At 39.1% G+C, this 22630-nt stretch overlaps 1 protein-coding gene and 1 pseudogene across 3 annotated transcripts in view; one reads left to right on the plus strand and one right to left on the minus strand.

Annotated features, from left to right (window-relative positions):
* Window positions 1-22357, minus strand: part of LOC105490630 (pre-mRNA processing factor 18) — a 44653-nt gene extending 22296 nt beyond the window's left edge. For 2 of the 3 annotated variants that reach the window (XR_011607385.1, XM_011756447.3), the window contains exons 1-5: window positions 22154-22357; window positions 12443-12520; window positions 12304-12330; window positions 9307-9411; window positions 3821-3934 (exon numbers count right to left, since the gene is read on the minus strand). Coding sequence is in view for 2 of the 3 variants with exons in the window: in XM_011756447.3 (XP_011754749.2) it covers window positions 3821-3934; window positions 9307-9411; window positions 12304-12330; window positions 12443-12520; window positions 22154-22219 (390 nt within the window). In the remaining variant the exon portion in view is untranslated. The remainder of the gene's footprint in view (window positions 1-3820; window positions 3935-9306; window positions 9412-12303; window positions 12331-12442; window positions 12521-22153) is intronic. The other variant, XM_011756448.3, reaches the window with a different exon arrangement.
* Window positions 17650-18527, plus strand: LOC112428178 (large ribosomal subunit protein eL6 pseudogene; annotated as a pseudogene).
* Window positions 22358-22630: the final 273 nt, after the last annotated feature.

Below are 22630 nucleotides of genomic sequence, written 5' to 3' on the forward strand. Positions count from 1 at the left end.
ACTCAAAACACTTATAATTTCTCAAGCACTGACTGATCACCTGCTGTGTATAAAGTATGACGCCAGGCGTTCCCAGAGGTCACCTCGTTGAATTCTCAGCGCATCCTGGTGAGCCAAGTATCACTGCCTCTGTTTTACCAATGAGGATTCCAAGGCTCAAACAGATTAAAAGACTTGCCAACGGTCACATAATTGATGATTATAATCCAGGAATGGAATCCAGACCTTGTGCTCCTGTGCTTTCTCCTCAAAACCTCTAGATGCACAGCACAAGACTTGGCATACAAAGGTAAAACAGCCTTTGCCCACCAGGAAGAAATAAATATGCACATAACTCTAATAATAGTAAAAAAACAGTAAGTACCCTAACAAAGGTTTACTCATAGGCGCATGGAGAAGGAAACAATTAATTCTGACTGAGATCAAAAATAGATTCCGAGAAAAGATGTGGTCATTGAATTGCATGTGAAAGTATAAAACAAGATTTCAACCAGAGCATACAAGACAGAAACACAGCAAGCAAAGGAAAAATGATCATTACAGACACAGAGGACTGAAGGCAACTGCTAGTGTTGTGGGGCTGGAATGGCAATGCTGGGAAGTGAAGCAGGAAAGTGGTTTGGCAACGAAGAAAGCAGTGAAACAGCCCAGGCTAGCAAAGAGGGAGCAGGTTGGGGAGCGGGCCTGGCCAGCCCCAGCTATTCCCGCCATTCAACTGAGATGCCAGGAAAGGGGCAAGATATCAGCTTAGAAGACCAGTCCAGGAGAGGCCTCAGATGACTTCAGCCACAGCCTTCATCTCCCTGCAATCACAAGAAAGACCCCAAGCAAGATACTGCCCAATCCAGCCCAATCAAACCACAGAACTGGTAATTAAGACAATAAAAAATTATCTTAAGCTACCAGGTTTCAGGGTGGCTTGTTAGTCACCAAATACAGATTCTGTAATAATAAATTCTTTACAATAAACAAACACTAGAAAGTTTTGGAGTAGTCTGTTACATAGTCATAGATAACCACACCTGTTTCTCAATAATTCAGAAAGCAAGTAGATAAAAAGTTAGCAAGGCCACAGAAGATCTGCACAACACTATCATCATTGGCATTTGTAGAACTGTATCATGAAAGCAAAACAATACTTTTTTCAAGAGCCTGTGGAATAAACCATATGCTAAGCCATAAAACAAGATCAGAGCCTTAAATGTAAAAGCAAAAACTATAATACTAAGCTTCTAGAAGAAAATAAAGAATATCTATTTGAAACCTTGGGATAGGCAAAGATTTCTTAAGCAGGACACAAAAAGCAATGACCATAAAAGGAAAAATCAATAAATTGGACTTCATCAAAATAAAAAACTTCTGGGCCGGGCACTTTGGGAGGCCAAGGCGGGAGGATCCCTTGAGTCCAGGAGTTCAAGATCAGCCTGGGCAACATGAAGCGGCCCCACCTCTACAAAAGTTAAAAAATCAGCCGGGCTTAGTGGCGCACACCTGTGGTCTCAGGTACTTGGAAGGCTGAAGTGGGAGATCGCTTAAGCCCAGGAGCTAGAGGCTGCAATGAGCCATGACCATGCTGAACTCCAGCCTGGGTGAGAGTGAGACCCTGACTCAAAAAGCATGTGTGCGTACACGTACACACACACACACACACACACACACACACACACACACACACACACCCCCTTCTGTTCAGCAAAAGATTCAATTAAGAGAACAGGTAAGCCATAAACTACAAAAAACTAGTCACGAAAAATATTCGTATATCTGACAAAGAACTTCTATCCAGAATATATAAAGAATTCCTATAATCCATTAACAAAAAGCATGTGTGTGTATATACACACACACACACACACACACCCTTCTGTTCAGCAAAAGATTCAATTAAGAGAACAGGTAAGCCATAAACTACAAAAAACTAGTCACGAAAAACATTCGTGGCCGGGTGCGGTGGCTCAAGCCTGTAATCCCAGCACTTTGGGAGGCCGAGATGGGCGGATCACGAGGTCAGGAGATCAAGACCATCCTGGCTAACACAGTGAAACCCCGTCTCTACTAAAAAATACAAAAAAATAGCCGGGCGAGGTGACGGGCGCCTGTAGTCCCAGCTATAGGGAGGCTGAGGCAGGAGAATGGCGCAAACCCGGGAGGCGGAGCTTGCAGTGAGCTGAGATCCGTCCACTGCACTCCAGCCTGGGCGACAGCGCGAGACTCCCTCTCAAAAAAAAAAAAAAAAGAAAAATATTCGTATATCTGACAAAGAACTTCTATCCAGAATATATAAAGAATTCCTATAATCCATTAACAAAAAGACAAGTTTATTTTTAAAATGAACAAAAGGCGCTTGTAATCCCAGCTACTTGGGAGGCTGAGGTGGGAAGACTGCTTAAGCCCAGGAGGTTGCGGCTGCCATGAGCCATGATTATGCCACTGCATTCCAGCGTAGGTGACAGAGTGAGACCCTGCCTCAAAAATAAATAAATAAGGAGAGACTTCAATAGACACTACACAAATGAAGACAAGTCTATGAAAAGATGCTCCTCATCTTTAGTCATCAGGCAATGTGATTAAAGCCACAATGAGCTACTACCAGATACACAAGAGAATGGTTAAAATTAAAAAGACTAACAATACCACATGCTGGGGTTTGGAAATGACTGGCAATTCTTATGAAGTTAAGCATACATCTACTCTTACTATCCAGCAATTCTACTTCTAGGTATCTCCCCAAGAGTCGTAACATATTTACCCAAGAAAAATAACATAGTTCCAAAAACAGATTTGCATAAGAATGGTCTAGCAGTTTTATTCCTTTTTTTTTTTTTTTTTTTTTTTGAGATAGAGTCTCGCTCTGTCGCCAGGCTGGAGTGCAATGGCGCAATCTCAGTTCACTGCAACTGCCATCCTCGTGGGTTCAAGTGATTCTCTTGCCTCAGCCTCCCGAGTAGCTGGGACTATAGGTACACGCCACTACACCCAGATAATTTTTGTATTTTTAGTAGAGGCGGGGTTTCACCATGTTGGCCAGGATGGTCTCGATCTCTTGACCTTGTGATCCACCCACCTCGGCCTCCCACAGTGCTGGGATTATAGGCGTGTGCCACCGCGCCCAGTCAGCAGTTTTATTTCTAATAGCCCAAAGCTGGAAACAAAGTTTTATATATTCATACAACTGAGTATCACTGGAAAATGAAAAGGAAACTAGTGGTATCTGCAATAACATGGATGAACCTAAACTGCTATGCTGAGCATAAGGAGCCAGACACACAATCTATGAGTCTATCTGTATGAAATATGAGAACAAGCAAAATTAATCCATGATGCCAAAATTCAAATGGTGGCTGCCCAGGAGGGGACGAGGAGAAATATGGGGATTGGCTGAGAAGGGGTACTGGGGAAATTTCCTTTTTTCCTTTTTTCTCAGCTTTTAAGTTCAGGGGTACAGGTGCAAGATGAACAGGTTTGTTACATAGGGAAATGTGTGTCATGGTGGTTTACTGCACAGATCGTCCCATCACCCAGGTATTAAGCCTAGCATCCATTCGCTATTGTTCCTGATGCTTTCGGGGGAATTTCTTTGGTGACAAAATTGTTCTATTTCTTTATAAGGGCAGTGGTTATATGCTTGTATGTATTTGTCAAAATGCATTAAATGTTATACTTAAGATATGTGCTTTTCAAAAAATTAATGAAAACTTCCAGCAGCAATAATCTGCCCACTTTATTTTCCCATTGTTGCCTACAATAATGCAATTAGTCAAACTCTATTCTAGTGAATGCAGTACAGTCGTATTTTTCTAGCTTTGTTCTGTCCTCTTACCTTGTTAACTTCTGGTGTGAGGATCTCTATTTTCCTTAAACGCTGAAAAGCATCATAATCAGTTTCTCCAAATAGTCTGATTGGTTCTCCTCTTTCTCTCAATCTTCTGATTACCTACAAAGTGAAACAGACACCCAGTAAATTATTTAACTTTTTTTTTTTTTTTTTTTGAGACAGTCTCACTTTACCACCCAGACTGGAGTGCGGTGGCGTAATCTTGGCTCACTGCAACCTCCACCTCTCGGGTTCAAGCAATTCTCCTGCCTCAGCCTCCCGAGTATCTGGGACTACAGGCGCACGCCAGCACACCCAGCTTATTTTTGTATTTTTAGTAGAAACGGGGTTTCACCATGTTGGCCAGGATGGTCTCAATCTCCTGCCCTTGTGATCCACCTGCCTCGGGCTCCCAAAGTGCTGGGATTACAGGCATGTGCTACTGTATCCAGCTATTTAACTTTTGAGAGAGGAAAAAACTAAACATCTCAAAAACAATTTGTATATTATACCTTAAAAGCCAAGCCTGGTGTTTAACAAAGCTAATTATCCAAATACATGCTTCTGTGTTAAGTATAAATTCCTTCGAATATTTTAAATCATTTCAATTAAGCTAAACAAAGTTGTTTCCAAATCAAACAGAAAATCAAGTACTTTAGTTAAAAATCTATTTTGACTCAAAAGTCACTGTTATTAATTTTATTACCAAATAGCTCCTAGAAAGCGATCTGACCTCTGACTCTACAATTCAAGTCTAAAGAAAGCCCCTCATATAAACCACCTGCCCCTCATATAAACCACCTCTTCCACTGCGAGATTAAAACAAAATTCTTTTTTTATAAGAAAAGGGGCATGTATGTAGCCCTCATTTTACATCATTATAACTGTCCTTAGTCTTCTTTTAAAAACAATGGAAAGACAAATAGTAATCCCTACGCCAGCATATTCTTTGTGATCAAACACTTGTTTTGAAATGTAGATGCAAAAAGTAAGCTGTTTATTCTTTAATTTTCCATGAATAGATATACTGTATTATCATCACACCTTAAGTAACCAGGAAGTTTAAGTCGTTTAGCTCAGTGCTTCGATAGGACCAATCTGTGCAGCAGGACACACAGGAAAACACTAAGATAGGAGGGAATGACAGCATTTATAGAGGAAGGAAAATCAAATCTGAAGCCAGGTGATAACTACCATAATGGAGAGTCCGCATTGTAATACCACCATCAAACCAAAAACTTTTCCCTCAGAAAAGAGAGAGTTATAATCTGCATATGCAGAGCTTTTAAGATGCTGAAAACCTATTTCCAAACTTGGGTGATGGTTATATGAATATTTATTTTGTAATTATTCATAATGATTCATACATGTGTAATGTATATTGCCCTAATGTGTTTCATACACTTTATATACATGCTATATGTCATTTTAAAAAGGAAGAAAGAAACAGAAAATGTAATAAAGATTAGTCCAAATTTTTTTTTTTTTTTTTTTTTGAGACCAAATTTTTTTTAAAAGCAGTAATAAGAAACACCAAGAGCTTTACCTGGGAGCATAAACAGCATCACACCCAAAATCCATTGGGAGGGCTCTCACTGGATTAACAGAAGTTTGATATTAAAACAAATTTAACAGGTCATCTAGCACTATCTCCAATCAATGCAGAAATGACCTCACAAACACCCTTGTCAGGTCCTGTCTGACAAACGACACGAATCACATTTCTTCGTGAAACATCCCATCCCATTGTTTGGACAGGTATGTTTTGCTTCTCAAAACTGATACCTACTTCCCTCAAACTTCTACCCATTTATCCCAGTTCCACTTTATGAAACTACAGAGAATATTCCGATTTTCCAAAATCAGAGCTACTTTCATTGGATTTCTAAAGATATCTCTAGTAATTCTTCTCTCCAGCCTCAGCATTCTCAATTCCTTCACCTCATCTTCACATGATGGTTTCTAGAGTCAGTCATCATTCCCCTGAAAGTTTCCTCTTGTGCAATGTCTGTCATAAGCATGTGGTAATGTAGAACTAAAAAATAATACTGCAAACATGTCAACCTGTGAGAAGGACAGAATACATAAGCCTTTGATCTAGACACTGCATTTCTATGACTTACATTCAGCCCTATCCACAACTACAGAGGTAGAACAGGAAGAGACTACTCAGGACTCAAAGATGAAAGATGACCCTAAGTCAGTCAAAGACAAAAAGAACCTAAACAGAAAAAAAGAAAGGGAATGTGAGCTAGTTATTACTGCAAAACACTGCTTAAGATTGGGTGCTATACCTTAGGCCACGTTGTGAGGAGTGCATAATATTTTTCTGGTTATCAGTTTAAATAGCTAACTCTCATCTATCTGGAATTATATAACAATGGTTCTGTCTAAAGGCAAGGTAATAAACTACCTGACTTCAAAGTTTCTTTCGGTGCAAGAATTCTATTATTCAAATTTTTTAAATAAAGAAGCTGAAATACACCAGCACCACCACCACCTCCCCACAAAAATGACACAGAGACTAAAGGGACATCACTGGAAGAACTTAAGCCTCTGAGTCCTCTTTTACTATTTCAATACATGCTCCCTGAGCAAAGGCAGGAACTTCTTCCCCACATCACGTCTAGTACTTAACTGATGTACCACTATTAATCAGTAACAATGGTTTAATAATGATGGATCTCACAAAAAGAACAACTTCTTAAAACTACTTCGTCTTTTAACTCAAGCTTTTCAATGTTTAAAGATAAAGTAAATTCTACGCCAGGTGCGGTGGCCCTTGCCGGTAATCCCAGCACTTTCGGAGGTGGAGGTGAGCAGATCACCTGAGTCAGGAGTTCAAGACCAGCCCGGCCAACATGGCAAAACCTCGTCTCTACCAAAAATACAAAAATTAGCCAGGCCTGGTGGCACATACCGGTAGTCCCAGCTACTCAGGAGGCTTAGGCTTGAGAATCTCTTGAACCCAGGAGGTGGAGGTTGCAGTGAGCCTAGATCATGCCAGTGCACTCCAGCCTGGGAGACACAGCGAAACTTTGTCTTGAAAAATCAAAAAGTAACAGAATTCTAAAAAATATAAGTGACATGAAATTTCAAGTATTTTTCTGACTATGAAGTTAATACATGCTCACTTAAGATACAAAATTAAAATATAAAGAAAATTATATTTTTTATATCTAAAGAATGAGTTCATAAAGGTAGTGGGAAAAAAACATTAACATATCTTTTTTTAACTCTTAGGAATAGAGGAAACCTTTCTAAGCATGATGCCCAAGACAAAAAAAAAAAAAAAAACACCATAATGAAAAAGACTGATGTCACAGCATAAAAATGTAAAACTTCTGCATGGCAAAAAACAAATGATACACTGATATATATATATGCTATGTACATCTGATACATACACACTATGAACACAGGTTAACACCCTTAACATATAAACATGTTGATCTGCAAATCAGTAAAGACAAATTTCACAATATAAAAACAGCAATTCCACAAACGAAGAGACATTAATGACCACTGAACATGTGACAACATGTTCAATTCTAATCATCACTAACAGAAAGTTTCACGTTAACACAAGGTACCTATTTCACCCATCAGTTTGGCAAAAATTTAAAGGAATAATACTGCTTTCAGATTGGCAAGGCTGCGACATTTTTAAAATAAACAGTTGACAGAAATGCTAGGAAGTCTGATATACTTACAGTTGGAATGTAAATTGGCACAGCTTCTTTGTAGGACAATTCCACACACCATCGAAAATTACACAGACACACTCTCTGACCAGAAATTCTTTTCCTAGGAAATTACCCTACTGATAAACTCATACAAATATCAAGACATATGTATAAGGAAGTTCACCTCAGCACTGTATGTAAAGGCAAACAACTGGAAGTAATTTATCAGTAAAGAGCTAATTGTAATAAATTGCAGAACTACTACTAAAAACAACACCTAAATTTGTTGAGTAACTCATGATTAAGTACTGTTCTCTTCATGTATTACCTTATTTTATCATGAAAGTCTCCTGAGGTAGACCCAATTGTTACCCTCATTCAGACATATGGAAATCCAGAAACAGACCAGGTAACCTGCCAAAACCACGTTTACTGTGAAAAATGTTCATACACACACACCCCCCAACATAAAATGGCCTTCAAAATGTATTTTTAAGTGAAAAGACTAAGGTACAAATGCATGTAATCTCATTTGTGTGAAAGGGGAAAAAAGGTATACACATACAAACTGATGCTTGTACAAGTGAAGAAATGCGTAGGAGAAGGACTGATGGGGGCAGAGGGGAAGTGGGGGAAAATGGAAGATAAGAAAAAGGGAAGAAATGTTTGTTTTACAGCCTTCTGTATTCATTTGATTTCGTTATATCACATGAATGTCTTTAAATTGCATGATTTTTTTTAAGTAAAATAATAGTTGATACTGATCAAGGTATAGACGGACACTATAAACACCACAGCTAGGAGTATAAAGTGGCACAACATGGCTAATACCTACAGAGCTATCTGGTAATATGTATCAAGTCTTAAAAATATACATAGTCTTAAAATATATATATATACACACACACACATAGTCTTTGACCTAAAAATCATGCTTCCAGAAATGTTTCCAAAGGAAATAATCACACATTATAATGTATGCAATGATGTCTACATAGCATGTTCATCTTAGTATTATTTATAATAAGTATTCTAAATGATCATCAATAGATGATTTTTTAAATATTATGGTGTGGCCAGGCGCGGGGGCTCACACCAGTAATCCCAACACTTTGGGAGACCGAGGCAGAGGATCACTTGAGGTCAGGAGTTTGAGACCAGCCTGGCCAACATGATGAAACCCCATCTCTACTAAAAACACACACAAAAAATTAGGTTGGTGTGGTGGCGCATGCTTGTAATCCGTTACTCAGGAGGCCAAGGCAGGAGAATCGCTTGAACCCTGGAGGCAGAGATTGCAGTGAACCAAGATTGCACCACTGCACTCCAGCCTGGGTGACACAGTGAGACTCTGCCTCAAAAATAAATAAATAAACAAACAAACATTATGGAGCAAACAAGCAATGGGAAATGACACACTCATTCAAAATTATGTCGATCTCCATATTTTAATCTGGAGAGATGTATTATTAAATAAGGGAAAGGGAAGTATGTTACAAAATACTATAATAATTAAAATAATTTAAGTACAAATATTTAGCATAAGTACATTTAATTACACTTATTTTTGAATATATTCATGTTTATTTTTTAAAGTTCAGAAGGATAAGCTCTAAAAAAGATAATAATATCAAGAAAAGAAGCAGTGAGTAATTTAGAACTTCATGAAGAAAACTAACTGCACAGCATTTTTAGGTAAGTCATTTTACACAGGAAAGAATGACATTTAACTTATCGGAAAAGCTGGAGATAAATGTAAACACCGTGGAGATCAGATTCTCATGAAACAATCACAAATAAACTTACCTCTTGCCTAGAAAGCGTCATAGGTAATTTTTCCTCTGCCAGTTCAAGTTCTAACACTGGATTCGATGAAGTTAATGGTTTCTGGTCCTCCTCTTTTGGCTGTATCTATATTAATAGCCAAAAGAAATGAAATTCAGCTTTAAAAATACAGTTGATATTTATCATTCTATTACCTTAGCTATTCACCGAAATTAAATATGTTTTCAACACTGAAGATTTTCTAATATTCCTCTGAGCAAAGAGCTCATAATAAACGTGCATGCTTGTAAAAGAGAGTCAAACATATTCACGTCAGGGGCATCACAAGTCCAGAGCATGCACAGAGGAATCAGCATCCTTGCTATAAAAGAGTGACACGACTCACGCCTGTAATCCCAGCACTTTGGGAGGCCGAGGCGGGTGGATCACGAGGTCAGGAGATCGAGACCATCCTGCCTAACGTGGTGAAACCCTGTCTCTGCTAAAAATACAGAAAAACTAGCCAGGGGTAGTGGCGGGTGCCTGTAGTCCCAGCTACTTGGGAGGCTGAGACAGGAGAATGGCGTGAACCCGGGAGGCTGAGCTTGCAGTGAGCCAAGATCGCGCCACTGCACTCCAGCCTGGGCGATGAGCAGGACTCCATCTCAAAAAAAAAAAAAAAAAAGAGTGAGACGACTGTCATGATTTCCAAAATCCAAATTTAACAGGGCTGAAATTTGCACTTTCTTTCTCCCCAGATTCTAAAGACTGTACTTTTTCCTGAAAAACAATCAACTTGCTCTTCTTCTTTAAATTGTCTTGCAGGGTTATTTGATTCTTGCTCAGCTTCAAAGTGAAGACAAAAGAAAAGAATTTCTTTCCAACAGCAACCTGTGAAGCTTCAAGCTCTAGCTTTTCCTATCCTGCTTTTCAAAACGTATTATTCCAAGTGTATGAAAATCACTGTTGGACATACAGAAAAATTCCTAATGCTACACAGAGTTGGTCCACAAACTGAGGTACCAACCTTGTAGAAATATAAGGAAAAAAGCACCTCTCTATTAATGCCACCCAGGGAAAGAGTGGGCATTCCTGTTCATATGAACCTGTAGGAAAAACAATCTCTTCACATATTTTCTCAAATTTGTTGCTCAAGTCTCAGTTTAGGAAAACTGAATTCAGCAATTTACAAGCCCCTTTGTGGAGTCTGTAAAAAGATACTGAAACGTGGTTTCCCATCTGACCATAAGATAAATCCACAATGCTGAAAGTGGGAGTAAGATCAAAAGAACATAAAAGAAGATCAACATTAAGGAAGAAACTCACGTTAAGAAAGGCAATATGGTGAAAATTACATAATTCATGATTCTATAGCTTACAGTTCAAGCTTATGTTTACCATAACTGATATTGAGGTAAAATTAAGGTAACAAACTAAGCCTTTCTATTTTCACAGGTCAAATCAGCATCAAGCCTTAAAAAATGCTAACTCATTTCTACAAAAGAATAAAAGTAATGAATACTATGTCATTACTACCAAGACGGAAATCTTTAAAAATCTTTAGAAAGAAACACCTGTGCTTTACTTTTCAAGCATGAAAACGTATTTCTCTAAAAATCTCAAGATTAAAAACACATTTAATTATACAATGGCAGTTAATAGCTCTGGGGAAAAGATCTAAGTCATTTCGTCAGCTGGACTCAAAGTTATAAACAATTATCTTTACAGTAATTTTTTTGCTTCAGGGCTTTCCTCTATATAAACAAACAAACAAAAAAAAGCACACTAAACAAAAGTAAAAACTGCCACTATATTAAGTTACTTTCCTACCTTATAAAATAGCTGAAAACGTTCAAATTTAGGAATCTGGGAATGCCACAAGCCAGCAGAGTAAACCTATGTAAGTGATTCTTATTCCAGACCAAGTGTGTGTAAGACAACACTGGGCAAGGCAAAAATGAGAGTTCCTTTCTGAATATCTATCTACTCAATGGTTATTAACTTAAAACTTATTTTCATTTCCTAATTAAGCAAATAAATACCTTTACGGAAAAAAATCAAAATACAAGTATAAACTTTCCCATATTTTAAAAACATGTCAGAAATATAATTACATTTTAAAATATTTTTTAAGTCACTTCTTGGTATCTTTTGAAAACTACATTTTTCTTTAATACTTGTCTTCTCCCAGCACTACAAAATCAAACCAAATGCATATACATACCATGTGCATTCCTCATGCTTCCTTCTAAAAATGCTATGCAGGATAAATCCATTTCCAGAACTTTCCCCATTACATGCACAAAAGTATTATCTTATATTGATATTTCACAAGCAAAAGGTTAATTACAAGTTTATGATTTGGCAAAAGTATTTCAATAGAACCTCTGAGCTTTGAGTTAAAAATTAAGCTAGATATAGTCTTCTTTTAAAATAATTTAAACATAACTTCTCCACCTTATACCCTTTAACCCCTCCCAATAAAACCACAACACATTATCAACTAATTTCTTCTAAAATATACAAGCAAAGCCTTCCAGACAACTCATTTGTTTCTAAGAAATATTTCAAGATGACACTTTCTATCCAATAGACTAAACAGTGTTTGAAATGTGATACCTTATTACCACAAAGGCATATAAATATATACGGCTTTATACTTTAGGCGGAGGTTCTTAAGACCCGAAAGTAAGTATTAACAATGCAAACATAAAATCGATGGCTTAAAATATTCCGGAGAAGGCAGGGAAATTACCACCACTAATATTACTGTGGTTAGATGAATAAATGTTTTGAACTCTTTCCAAATGGACTGTTTTATTGGGAGAGGTAGGGGAGAGGAGTGGTGGTGGAGTTGAAAATAAGGCAGTCTCAGATTCAGGACTTAATTTAAAAAAAAAAAAAAAAAAAAAATTCAAGCTTTGATCTCAAGCCACTTCATGCCATCCACAAAAAGCCAAACCATTCCAAGCCAAAAGTCATGCATGTATTTTCCTGAATTCAAGATTTTTTTTAAAATGCAAAAACAAAAACTCATACCTCTCCAGATGGCTTCTCATTTATAGGCTAACGTATAACATTGATAAATTGAACAGAGATCAATGATTGTCATTTAACAACAGCTGTATAAATTTAAACTCAGAAATATACAATTTAACATAAAAGCAGACATTCATACCTTGTACCCACATCTTTGAAAATATGCTTCCTCTTCTTTTTTGGCGAGCTCACTACGCTTGAAATATTTTTTATTTTCCTATTCAAGAAAAAAAAATTATGTCAATAATAAATCCTTGGGCAAAAGTTCATGTCCCATAGTCAACAAGTACCTTTAGAAACCTTTTGAAAACACTCTTCAGTTTTTCAAGAATTTGATAAAATGAATATTTTTTGGTTCCAGAGATGAATACATTGATTCCCCAAACACATCACCAACCCTCCACTATGACTAAGGGCACCGATGTGTGATAAGTTCAAGTATTTTTCTTGCAGTATCAATCAGTAGGCAGGTTCATCCGCAAAGAGGAGACCAAGAATATTTTCCAAATGTTTTGATTTCTTAATGTTTGAGTTCAATGATAATTTCTTCAAATGGATTCATTATGAACCACATAAAATGGTATATCTCAATTATTTTTTCCTAATAGAAACAAAATTATGACATATATAGCCTACATTTGAAATCCCACCTAACAAGGGAATTCCAGTAGTGTAAGTTCTTTCTTGTTACCTGGAACCTTATTATATCAGTCAGTTCCTAAAATAATCTAGATATAGGGTGGTCTTGGTGAACCTTTTTATTTAAAAAAATGATTTAAGGATATTTGGGGGTTTTGTGCCTTTTTCTGGTTTTTTGTTTGTTTTGGAGACAGGGTATCTCTCTGTCACGCAGGCTGGAGTGCAGTGGCACAATCAAGGCCACAACTTCAACTCCCTGGGCTCAAATGATCCTCTCACAAGGTATTTGTTTTGATATGATTTGATGTAAAGAGACAAGCTCTAAGTCTTGTCTGTGGCTAAAAAGATGTCAGTCCTTTCCACATTATACACAAAATTATCCTTATTGTTACATCTACAGTCCATAATTTGGAGGCTTGTTGCTATCTCAGCTCTGCCTCTTGGATATTATTCCACTGATGGCTTTGTTCAAATAAAGATACTGCCCCCTACTGTATTAACAGTAATGATATAATAGTACCTCTGTACTACCTCCACACAAGTATTTAGCACCTCATAGTTCCAAAGCTCATTCACTCAGGCAGTGATCATCAATGGATGCTAAAACCTTATGAAAAAAGCCGCTGGTGACAATGGAAAGATCAGCCTGCCACCATTTGAACCCAATGTTCAAGCTTGACATCAGTAAGAGATTACGTATCACCTATGTTATACTACAGGAATTACCCAGCCATCGTCTAGGAAGTGTTCTTGTTAAATGTAGGGAACAGAAGAATTAACTAGGTGTCAATATGCCAGGAAGCAATCAGACAAGTCAAAGACATTTTACAAAACTAGCCCCAGTTTCTCCGGCAAGTCAATGGCATGGAAAAAATCGGCGAAGTTGAGAAAATGACAATGTTCTTCATTAAAAGAAACCAAGATTCATAATAAGCAAATTCAAGGATCGAACTTCATGTTGACCTGACTTGAAAAACCAACTGTAAAAGCAAATGTATGTAGGTATTTTAATTCAATTGGAAAATATATGAATGTGAGAAGAGTATTTGATAAAATTAACAAACTAATTTTAATTTTGTTGGGTGTGATCATATTTTGGTTTTAAAAGAACACGTCATTTTCTAGAGCTGCATGTTTCAGGGAAAGGATATGCAGAGGCTCATCATAAAATTTTATTTATTTTTGTGTTATGTTTAAAACTTTCAGGATAAAGTTTTTCTAAAAGTTCATCCGTTAACTCAATAAACATTTCCAGACTTATCTACCACACAACAAGCACAGCTTTACAGAAATAAAGATGAAGATATTATCTGGGGTAAGGAACCGATGGTATCATCTGAACATCAGAACTACCCTGAGTACGGTGGGGGCAAATAGTATTAACCCCTTTTTAGAGGTGAGAAAGCCGAGAATTAGGTTAGGTGACATTCCCAGAACTCAGCAAGAATGAGTAGTAGCAGCTAGAACTCTGGTCCTTAAACCCTTGGTTCTGATCTAGTCTTCCAAGCTACAGTTCTTCACTCCCAAAATATTATTTCGGCATCTAAAATTGTTTTTGACTAGGTAGTATATAATTGTCATATTTCAAATAAGTTGGCAAACACACATTGGTATCCTTTCAGAAAAGGCTGATATGTAGAAAGAAAGGAAAAAATCTCCAGGCCGGAGGCCATGGTCCAGTCTTTTTGACTATGTTACCTGTGATGACCATGTCTCAATTCCATTGAACACACCTAACAAAATCTCAAGCCTAGAACATCTCAAAATGTGGTCCACAGAGGCTCTTTCAAAGGTTTTGCAAGGTCAAATTTATTTTCATGATATACTAAGACATTATGTGCCCCTTTTTCATTGCGCTCAGATTTGCACTGACAGTCCAAAAGCAACATGGGGGGAGGATTTGGGAAGGCAGACTACTGGCATCAGCATAAATAAAGGCAATGCCTTCAAACTGTACCAGTAGTCACTGTATTCTTCACCAACATGCACTTGCAAGAAAATAAAGTCTAATTTCTCTTAAGAACGTCCTTGACAAAGTGTAATTTTCCTAAATCTCAACCTTTGAGTACACAGCCTTTTAATAATCAGCATGAAAAAATAAAATGTATAAAGCACTTCTGTTACTTACTAAAGTAGAATGGTTTTCTCAAAGAAAAGCACTTGTGCAATCGTTTGATTAATCAGATTTGGGTGTTTGGTAGACATTTTCTCAGAATTGAACAAAACAAGCTTAAAGTTAAAAGAAAACAATGATGGAATTTACCACCAATGATAAAATTCCAGGTGTCAACTGAGAACTGGAAAAGTGGAAAACTTGTACCCAGCACCATGAGCTATTTAATAGCTTCCCAATACTTGAAGCCTTTTCCAATGAAATCAGTGGTGATATTAATAAATGTGATTTTTAAATATTATCTAATGAAAATGTCAACATTAAGAAGATCCGCATAACTCACTGAACCATGACATTACAAAATCAAGATGTTACAAAATCACATGTAGGTAAAAAGATCCAATCGAAGAGCAAAATAGATCAGCAGGCTTTAATGGATGAAAAATTCATTGAAATGATTTCAGAATCCACATTGTAACTGCCCTTTAAGAAACCACTTGTGTAGTTTTGGTGTCGTATCAAGAAGAATATCCACAAATCTGAAAAGGCTATTAAAATACTCCTTTTCCCAACTACTTATCTGTGGATGAATTTTCTTCATGTACTTGAACAAAAACAACATACAGCAACAGATTGGAGGAAGAAATAGAATCCAACTGTCTAATATGCCAGAGATTTCTAAAACAATGTCACTTTTCTCACTAAAGTGTTTGTTTTTGCAAATATCGTCTTGTCATAAAAATATTTGTTAGCATACTATGGGTTTATTGCATTTCTACATGGAACATACATTTTTTAATTTCCTGGCTTTAATTTCTAATATAGTAATTATCAATAAATGTATCCTATGTAAATAAAAGCTCTCTGGGGCTATCAATAATTGAGAATGAGACCTGAGACCAGTAAGTTTAAGTCCACTTGGCATTCTCCACGCCTACAGCATGCTCAAAACAATGCTGGCAAAAACCACTTGGGCCTCAACATTGCCTATTGGTCCTAGGGTATTCATCCATTTCATTTTCTTTCCTATTGTCTACACTGACCATTCCACTGTCTCCATTCTCATGAACTTCCCATCCTTTCATTCTCCCCTCATTTTCAGCGGATGACTAAACCATCTCACTTTACGGAAGTGACCAGTCAGGAACTCCTCCAAATTCCTCCCAACTCCAGTCCTGACCTGGATCTGCTTTGGTCCTTTCATTTCACAGAGGAACAGAAAACCCTCCTTTGTCTAGGGCAAATCCCTTCCCAATTACTCCAGACCTCAGTTCCTCAGGGACTTCTCATCATCAATGCTGTTTTCTCCTTCACATATTCATCCTTCCCCTCTCTACTGGCTCTTGACAATTATCATTTAAGTATGCTCAAGACTCTGCCCTGGGTATCATTTACAGCAGAACCACATTAAACTGTTTAATCCGCGTCCACTTCCTTACCTCTATTTCTCTTTGCAGCCCCACAGCATATGGCCATCCAGTCTGTTTCACTGAAAAAACCTCCCTGGGATCATAAATAATGTCTAAGGTACAAATCCAAAGGGACTTCTCTGACTGATCTCATTCAGTCTTCAATTTAACTGCTCATTCCTTCCTTCTTCAGTAACTGTCTTCTCTTAGCTGACAGATTCTTCTTATGTCTTCCTCACTTACTGGTTTGCTCAGATTTTCTATTTCTTGTATTTTTTTGTACTTTTTAGCCATTTACTTCACTTAGATTTTCCAATGTATTAGAACTAGTATATAGTTCTCCTTACTAATTTTACTTTCCAATGTCTCCCATATTGGCTCCTGCCATTCCTTCTGTTGGTCCTTCATTTCAGAATATTTTGTATAATGTGGGTTAGGGGTTATTGCTTATTCTTTCCGTATGGATATCCAGTTGTTCAGCATCATTTACGGAAAATATCTTTCCTTCCATTTGGTTTTGGTGTCTTTGTCAAAACTCAAACAATTGTGTAAGGGTGGCTCCATTCTGGGTGCTCTGTTATATTCTAGTGATGTAATTGTTGGTCTTTATGCCAGCACTATGCTGTTTTGATTATTGTAGCATTATTATTGCAGCACACTGTAGTATCTTGCATACAGGAAAGATGCAGTAAATACTGGAAGGAAAAAAAAGCTAAAATTCTACACATAGCTCATCCTAATAACTACAACTAGTAAAACTACTAATTACTCCCCATTAAGTTTCTAAAGCAGCCTGGTTTTCCACGAGGTTTTTGCATTAAATGAAGACTCACCAATTCTAGGCTCCAAAACACTGGTGTTCTAGCAATGCAGATACCACATTTACCTCAGGGTGGTTATACCAGGCAGGGCATTTTAGGACAGGTGGTAAGAGGATATCTCAGTCACTTCTCTGCAGTTTGACAAAGAGGCACTCACAAGCTAAGTACTGATTGTTTCAACTATCACGGATTAACCACAAAAAGCTGGGACACCACTTGAAATGACCAAAGATGAGGTGTCTCTTCTTTCTGGAAGAACAATACCACACAGACAACTGTTTTCCAGCTGCAGATGCGGTCATGACAACAATCTACTGATCCCCAACCAGTGTTTTCTAAAAAATTAAAGGGACTTGTTCTTTCCCATCTTGCAAGATGGTGGGTGAAAAAGTTGAGAAGCCAGATACTAAAGAGAAGAAACCCGAAGCCAAGAAGGCTGAGGCTGGTGGCAAGGTGAAAAACGGTCACCTCAAAGCTAAGAAGCCCAAGAAGGGGAAACCCCATTGCAGCGCAATCCTGTCCTTGTCAGAGGCATTGGCAGGTATTCCCCATCTGCTATGTATTCCAGAAAGGCCGGGTATAAGAGGAAGTACTCAGCCGCTAAGCCTAAGGTTGAAAAGAAAAAGAAGGTTCTTGCAACTGTTACAAAACAGGTTGGTGGTGACAAGAATGGTAGTACCCAGGTGGTTAAACTTCATAAAATGCCTAGATATTTTCCTACTGAAAATGTGCTCAAAAGTTGTTGAGCCACGGCAAAAAAAAAAAACAAAACAAAACAACCCTCAGTTGACAAGTGAGAAAACTGCGAGCCAGCATCACCACCAGGACCATTCTGACTGTCCTCACGGGATTCCACAGAGGCAAGAGGGTGGTTTTCCTGAAGCAGCTGGCTAGTGGCTTGTTCCTAGTGACTGGACCTCTGGTCCTCAATCGAGTTCCTCTACCAAGAAAACACCAGAAATTTGTCATTGCCACCTCAACCAAAATTGTGATCAGCAATGTCAAAATCCCAAAACATCCCACTGATGCTTATTCAAGCAGCAGCAGCTACAGAAGCCCAGACACAAGGAAGCTGAGATTTTCAGTACAGAAAAAGAGAAATATGAGATTGATCAGAAAGCTGTGGACTCACAAATTTTACCAAAAATCAAAGCTACTCCTCAGCTCCAGGGCCACCTGCGATCTGTGTTTGCCCTGACTCATGGAATTTATCCCCACAAATTGGTGTTCTACATTTCTTAAGAAGAACCTAATTAAATAACTGATTAAAAAAAGGAGGACTGAATAAAACATGATAAAATCATTTGCGGTTGTGGTAAGATTTCATAAAACTTTTTTCACATACGTATCAGATCAATATATATAAATGCATTACCATGAACGCGGCAGTGAAAAAGTCTGAAAGTTACTGACAGGCACTATGATGCAGAAAGATAAAAGATATGAAGCAACTATTCTGCATGAAATGATAGAGCTGCAGATCTAAAGACTGTCTTCCCATGGACACAATAGAAAAGATGCCTAGTTGTGTGTGTTCCCTTACATCATGCAAGAGCACTCACCCTCAAGTTGGTCTAAGACTTGAGATCTATCCTGGCAGGCCAAAGGAGTATGAGAAGATCATGTAACCCTCTAAGTCTCAATTTCATCATCCATGAAAACAGCATTGCCTTGTGCACTAATTAACAGTTGTGAAGCTCAAATTAGATAGCATATAGCACTTTGAAAAATATAAATCACATGTTAATCTTTTTCCACTGCTTTCTTACATTAGCCCTATCAAAACTAGTTCTATGTTTGTAAGGTGAATAAATATCCATTCTATTTGTACAGGATAACAGAGCAGGCTTTGAAGTAGGAACAGACCAGGGTTCAAATCCAGGCTCTACCTCTTGCTAGCTGCATAATCTCATAGTCATGTAACTTCTCTTAGCTTCGTTTCCTCATCTGTAAATGGGAATAATGGTAACTTGTTGTACAAGTTAAATTAGAAAACATTCGTTGCATGATGCCTAACATTACTGTTAATAGAAACTACGAATGTCAGTTTTTCGTGTTTTTTTTTTTTTTGAGACAGAGTCTCGCTCTGTCGCCCAGGCTGCAGTGCAGTGGCACAATATCAGCTCACTGCAAGCTCTGCCTCCCGGGTTCACGCCATTCTCCTGCCTCAACCTCCCAAGTAGGTGGGACCACAGACACCCACCACCATGCCCAGTTATTTATTTATTTTTTTTTTGGTAGAGACAGGGTTTCACCGTGTTAGCCAGGATGGTCTGGATCTTGTGATCCACACATCTCAGCCTCCCAAAGTGCTGGGATTACAGGTGTGAGCCACCGCACCCGCCTGAATGTCAGTATTTTAATTCCCATTTCATGACGCCCTTTGTTGGTCTGAACTGCTCTGTGCTTGGAAAAATCAATCTTATCTTCTGGCTGGAATTATGTGATAATTCAACCAACTACCAAATTAAAAAATGAAACATACCCAGGAAAAGTTTATATAAATTATAAATGACCCTGAAGAATATAAGGATTTTTTTTAAATGATCATTTTTACAGATTGGTCCACTTCAATGACGAAGAACATGATTATGCAAATATTCATGTTGTGAACCCTGAGGGTGGGCTGAATATTTTGTGATTCACTTTTCCCTTTAAAGCACTTAGATTTCAACACCCTGGCCCTTCCTAACATCAACTGTGCATTCCAATACCTAAAATACTCCCAACCACTCAGCAAAAGGTCCCTAAAGTAGACATAAAAACATTAATGTACAAATATGAACAAGCTTTTCCCCATACCTACCAAACAGCATTCTATTACCTCCACCTTTCTAATTGTTTTTAAAGTTCCAATGATCGTGAAATTTGCCATCTACCAAGCTAAGAACTTTAATTTACTTACACTACATCATATACATCAATTGTACACAACGTCCAAATATCTAAGTCAGATGTTCTGTGATGCACAGATTTCTATGGGTCCTGAAGACCCTCTGAGAGGACTCATGAAGTCAAAATTGTTTTCTATAGCAAGGCATTATCTGCCTGCTCGCTCGGATCTGCCTGCTGCTCGCATCTGCACTGTAGGTGAAAAGCAATGGTAAATTTGCTAAAGCCTTAGCAAGAATGAAGGCAGTGGCTTTAAACCGCCACTGTTACACCATAAAGTAAGGGAGATCATCTTCAGGAAGTTCCTAAATCATGTAATTCTTTTTCCCCCTTTTTAGTACCTTTTCAAAAGAGTCTTAGCATTCCCATCAGTGAAGAGCAGGCCTACAGACTTTTCATGTGTTGAAGAAGAGGAAAGAAGGAGAAATAGAATTTAAAAATTGGGATTTACTATTAGAAAGGAACTTCTATTACTTACTTAATTTTTTTTTTTTTTTTTTTTTTTTTTTTTTTTTTTTTTTTTTTTTTAAGAGACAAGGACTCGCTCTCTCACCCAGGCTGGAGTGCAGTGGCACGATGATAGCTTACTGCAGCCTGAACTCCTGGGCTCAAGCGATCCTCCCGACTTGGTCTCCCAAGCAGCTGGGACTAGACGTGCACACCACCACACCTGGCTAGAAGGAATGTTTTTGTTTTCTGTTCGTTTTTTTGTTTTTTTTTTGTTTGTTTTTTTTTTTTTTTTTGAGACGGTGTCTCACTCTGTCGCCCAGGCAGGAGTGCTGTAGTGCAATGTCGGCTCACTGCAACCTCCGCCTCCCAGGTTCAAGTGATTCTCCTGTCTCAGCCTCCTGAGTAGCTGGGATTACAGGCGCGCACCACCACGCCCAGTTAATTTTTGAATTTTTAGTAGAGACGGGGTTTCACCATGTTTGCCAGGCTGGTTTCGAACTCCTGACCTCAGGTGGTCTGCCCACCTCAGCTTCCCAAAGTGCTGGGATTTCAGCGTTCCATGCTTCAATTGGGCACAAACCCTACGTAAGGCGACAGAAGGGAACTCTCAGGAGAACTGAGGCACGTCCGAAGAATGCTGACAGGTGGGAGTGGGGATAGGGGGCAATTAGGTAAACTGGAGGGGAACAGGGTCACTCGGGGGGAAATAGCCAAAGCCTCAGGTTTTCCTGCAGTTCCCACACTTGCATCCCTAAGGCTCCCGAGTAGTTACCGGAAGGAAGGCTGTGAGTGTATGTTGTCCTGGTCCTTGGCGTTTTGAACAAAGAATTGGACAAAACGCACAAAGAAAGTAACAAAACACAAGAATGAAGCAGCAAAAGCAGGGACTTATTAACGTGAGATAGCACTCCATAGGGTGCGAGTGGGCCCGAGCAAGCGGCTCGAGGCCCCGGTTACAAAGTTTTCTGGGTTTTAGGTACTCCTTCTGAGGTCCCTAACAGTTACCCCTTATCCGGATGAAGGGTTTGGGCCTGTGGCTAAAGACAGGTGAATTGGCGCCCCATGATGAAAGGATGGCCCGTGTTTGGCCCGCGGCCAATGCACGGCACGTTCCGTTCCCATCCGGGAGGCGGTGGGAAGGGAAGGATGCGGGGAGAGCAGCAGCCTGGAGCTACTGCTACTCAGTGATGGGAAGATGAGGATTTTCCTCTTGGTTTGGCTTTTGGACGTGGGCGTTAATTGGCCTCGGGTTCCCGCCCCCAGACCCAGGTGTTTTCCTTTTGATCCAGCTTTAGGAAGTCAGAACGAATGGGACTCAAGTTCCCTGGCCCCAGACTCTATTCTCCAGCCTCAGAGTGAGACGCCAAGGGTTGGATCTAAAGGGGGCCTCCCAGGGATAGTGGCAGGACACTCGCTAAGCCCCTTCCCCGCCCCGAATCCTCTGAGTATCGTCACCCTCACCCCAAAACCCCGACACACACACACTCACTCTCCCATCCCGACCCCCACGACCACAGGGTCCTCACCACCAGCAGGTTCCTGTCCTCCACCAGCTGCCGCTTCCGAAGGATCTCTGATTTCAGAATGTCCATCTCACCGCCAGAATTTAAGCTCCAGTTTCCCGCTCCAGCTCCTCGAACCCAGCCTCACTGGGCCGGCGGCCGCGAACCCACTGAGTATACAGTACAACAAGCCCAAACACCTGAAGACAACAACTGACAGGGCCGCTTCCGGCGGAAGTTGGGATGAGCGAGAGGAGGGAAGAGAGCGCCCCGGGGCGCCTGTGGTGGCCAAAGCAGCTGTGTGTGAGTGCCCCCTGGCGGCGCCCTCCGGCAGGGCGCCTGTAGTTTGCCCTCGTAGAGAGGTTTACGTGAACGTGGACTGAAACCCGGGTCTTAATAGTACCCTCTGGACCTGCTAGTTCCGTTCCAAAAGCCTTCTCGAAGAACACCTCAATAATGCCAGTTAAATCAAGATCTTTATTAACTGGAAATTTACATTAG

The sequence above is a fragment of the Macaca nemestrina genome, chromosome 9, assembly GCF_043159975.1.
Source record: "Macaca nemestrina isolate mMacNem1 chromosome 9, mMacNem.hap1, whole genome shotgun sequence".
NCBI lineage: Eukaryota > Metazoa > Chordata > Mammalia > Primates > Cercopithecidae > Macaca > Macaca nemestrina.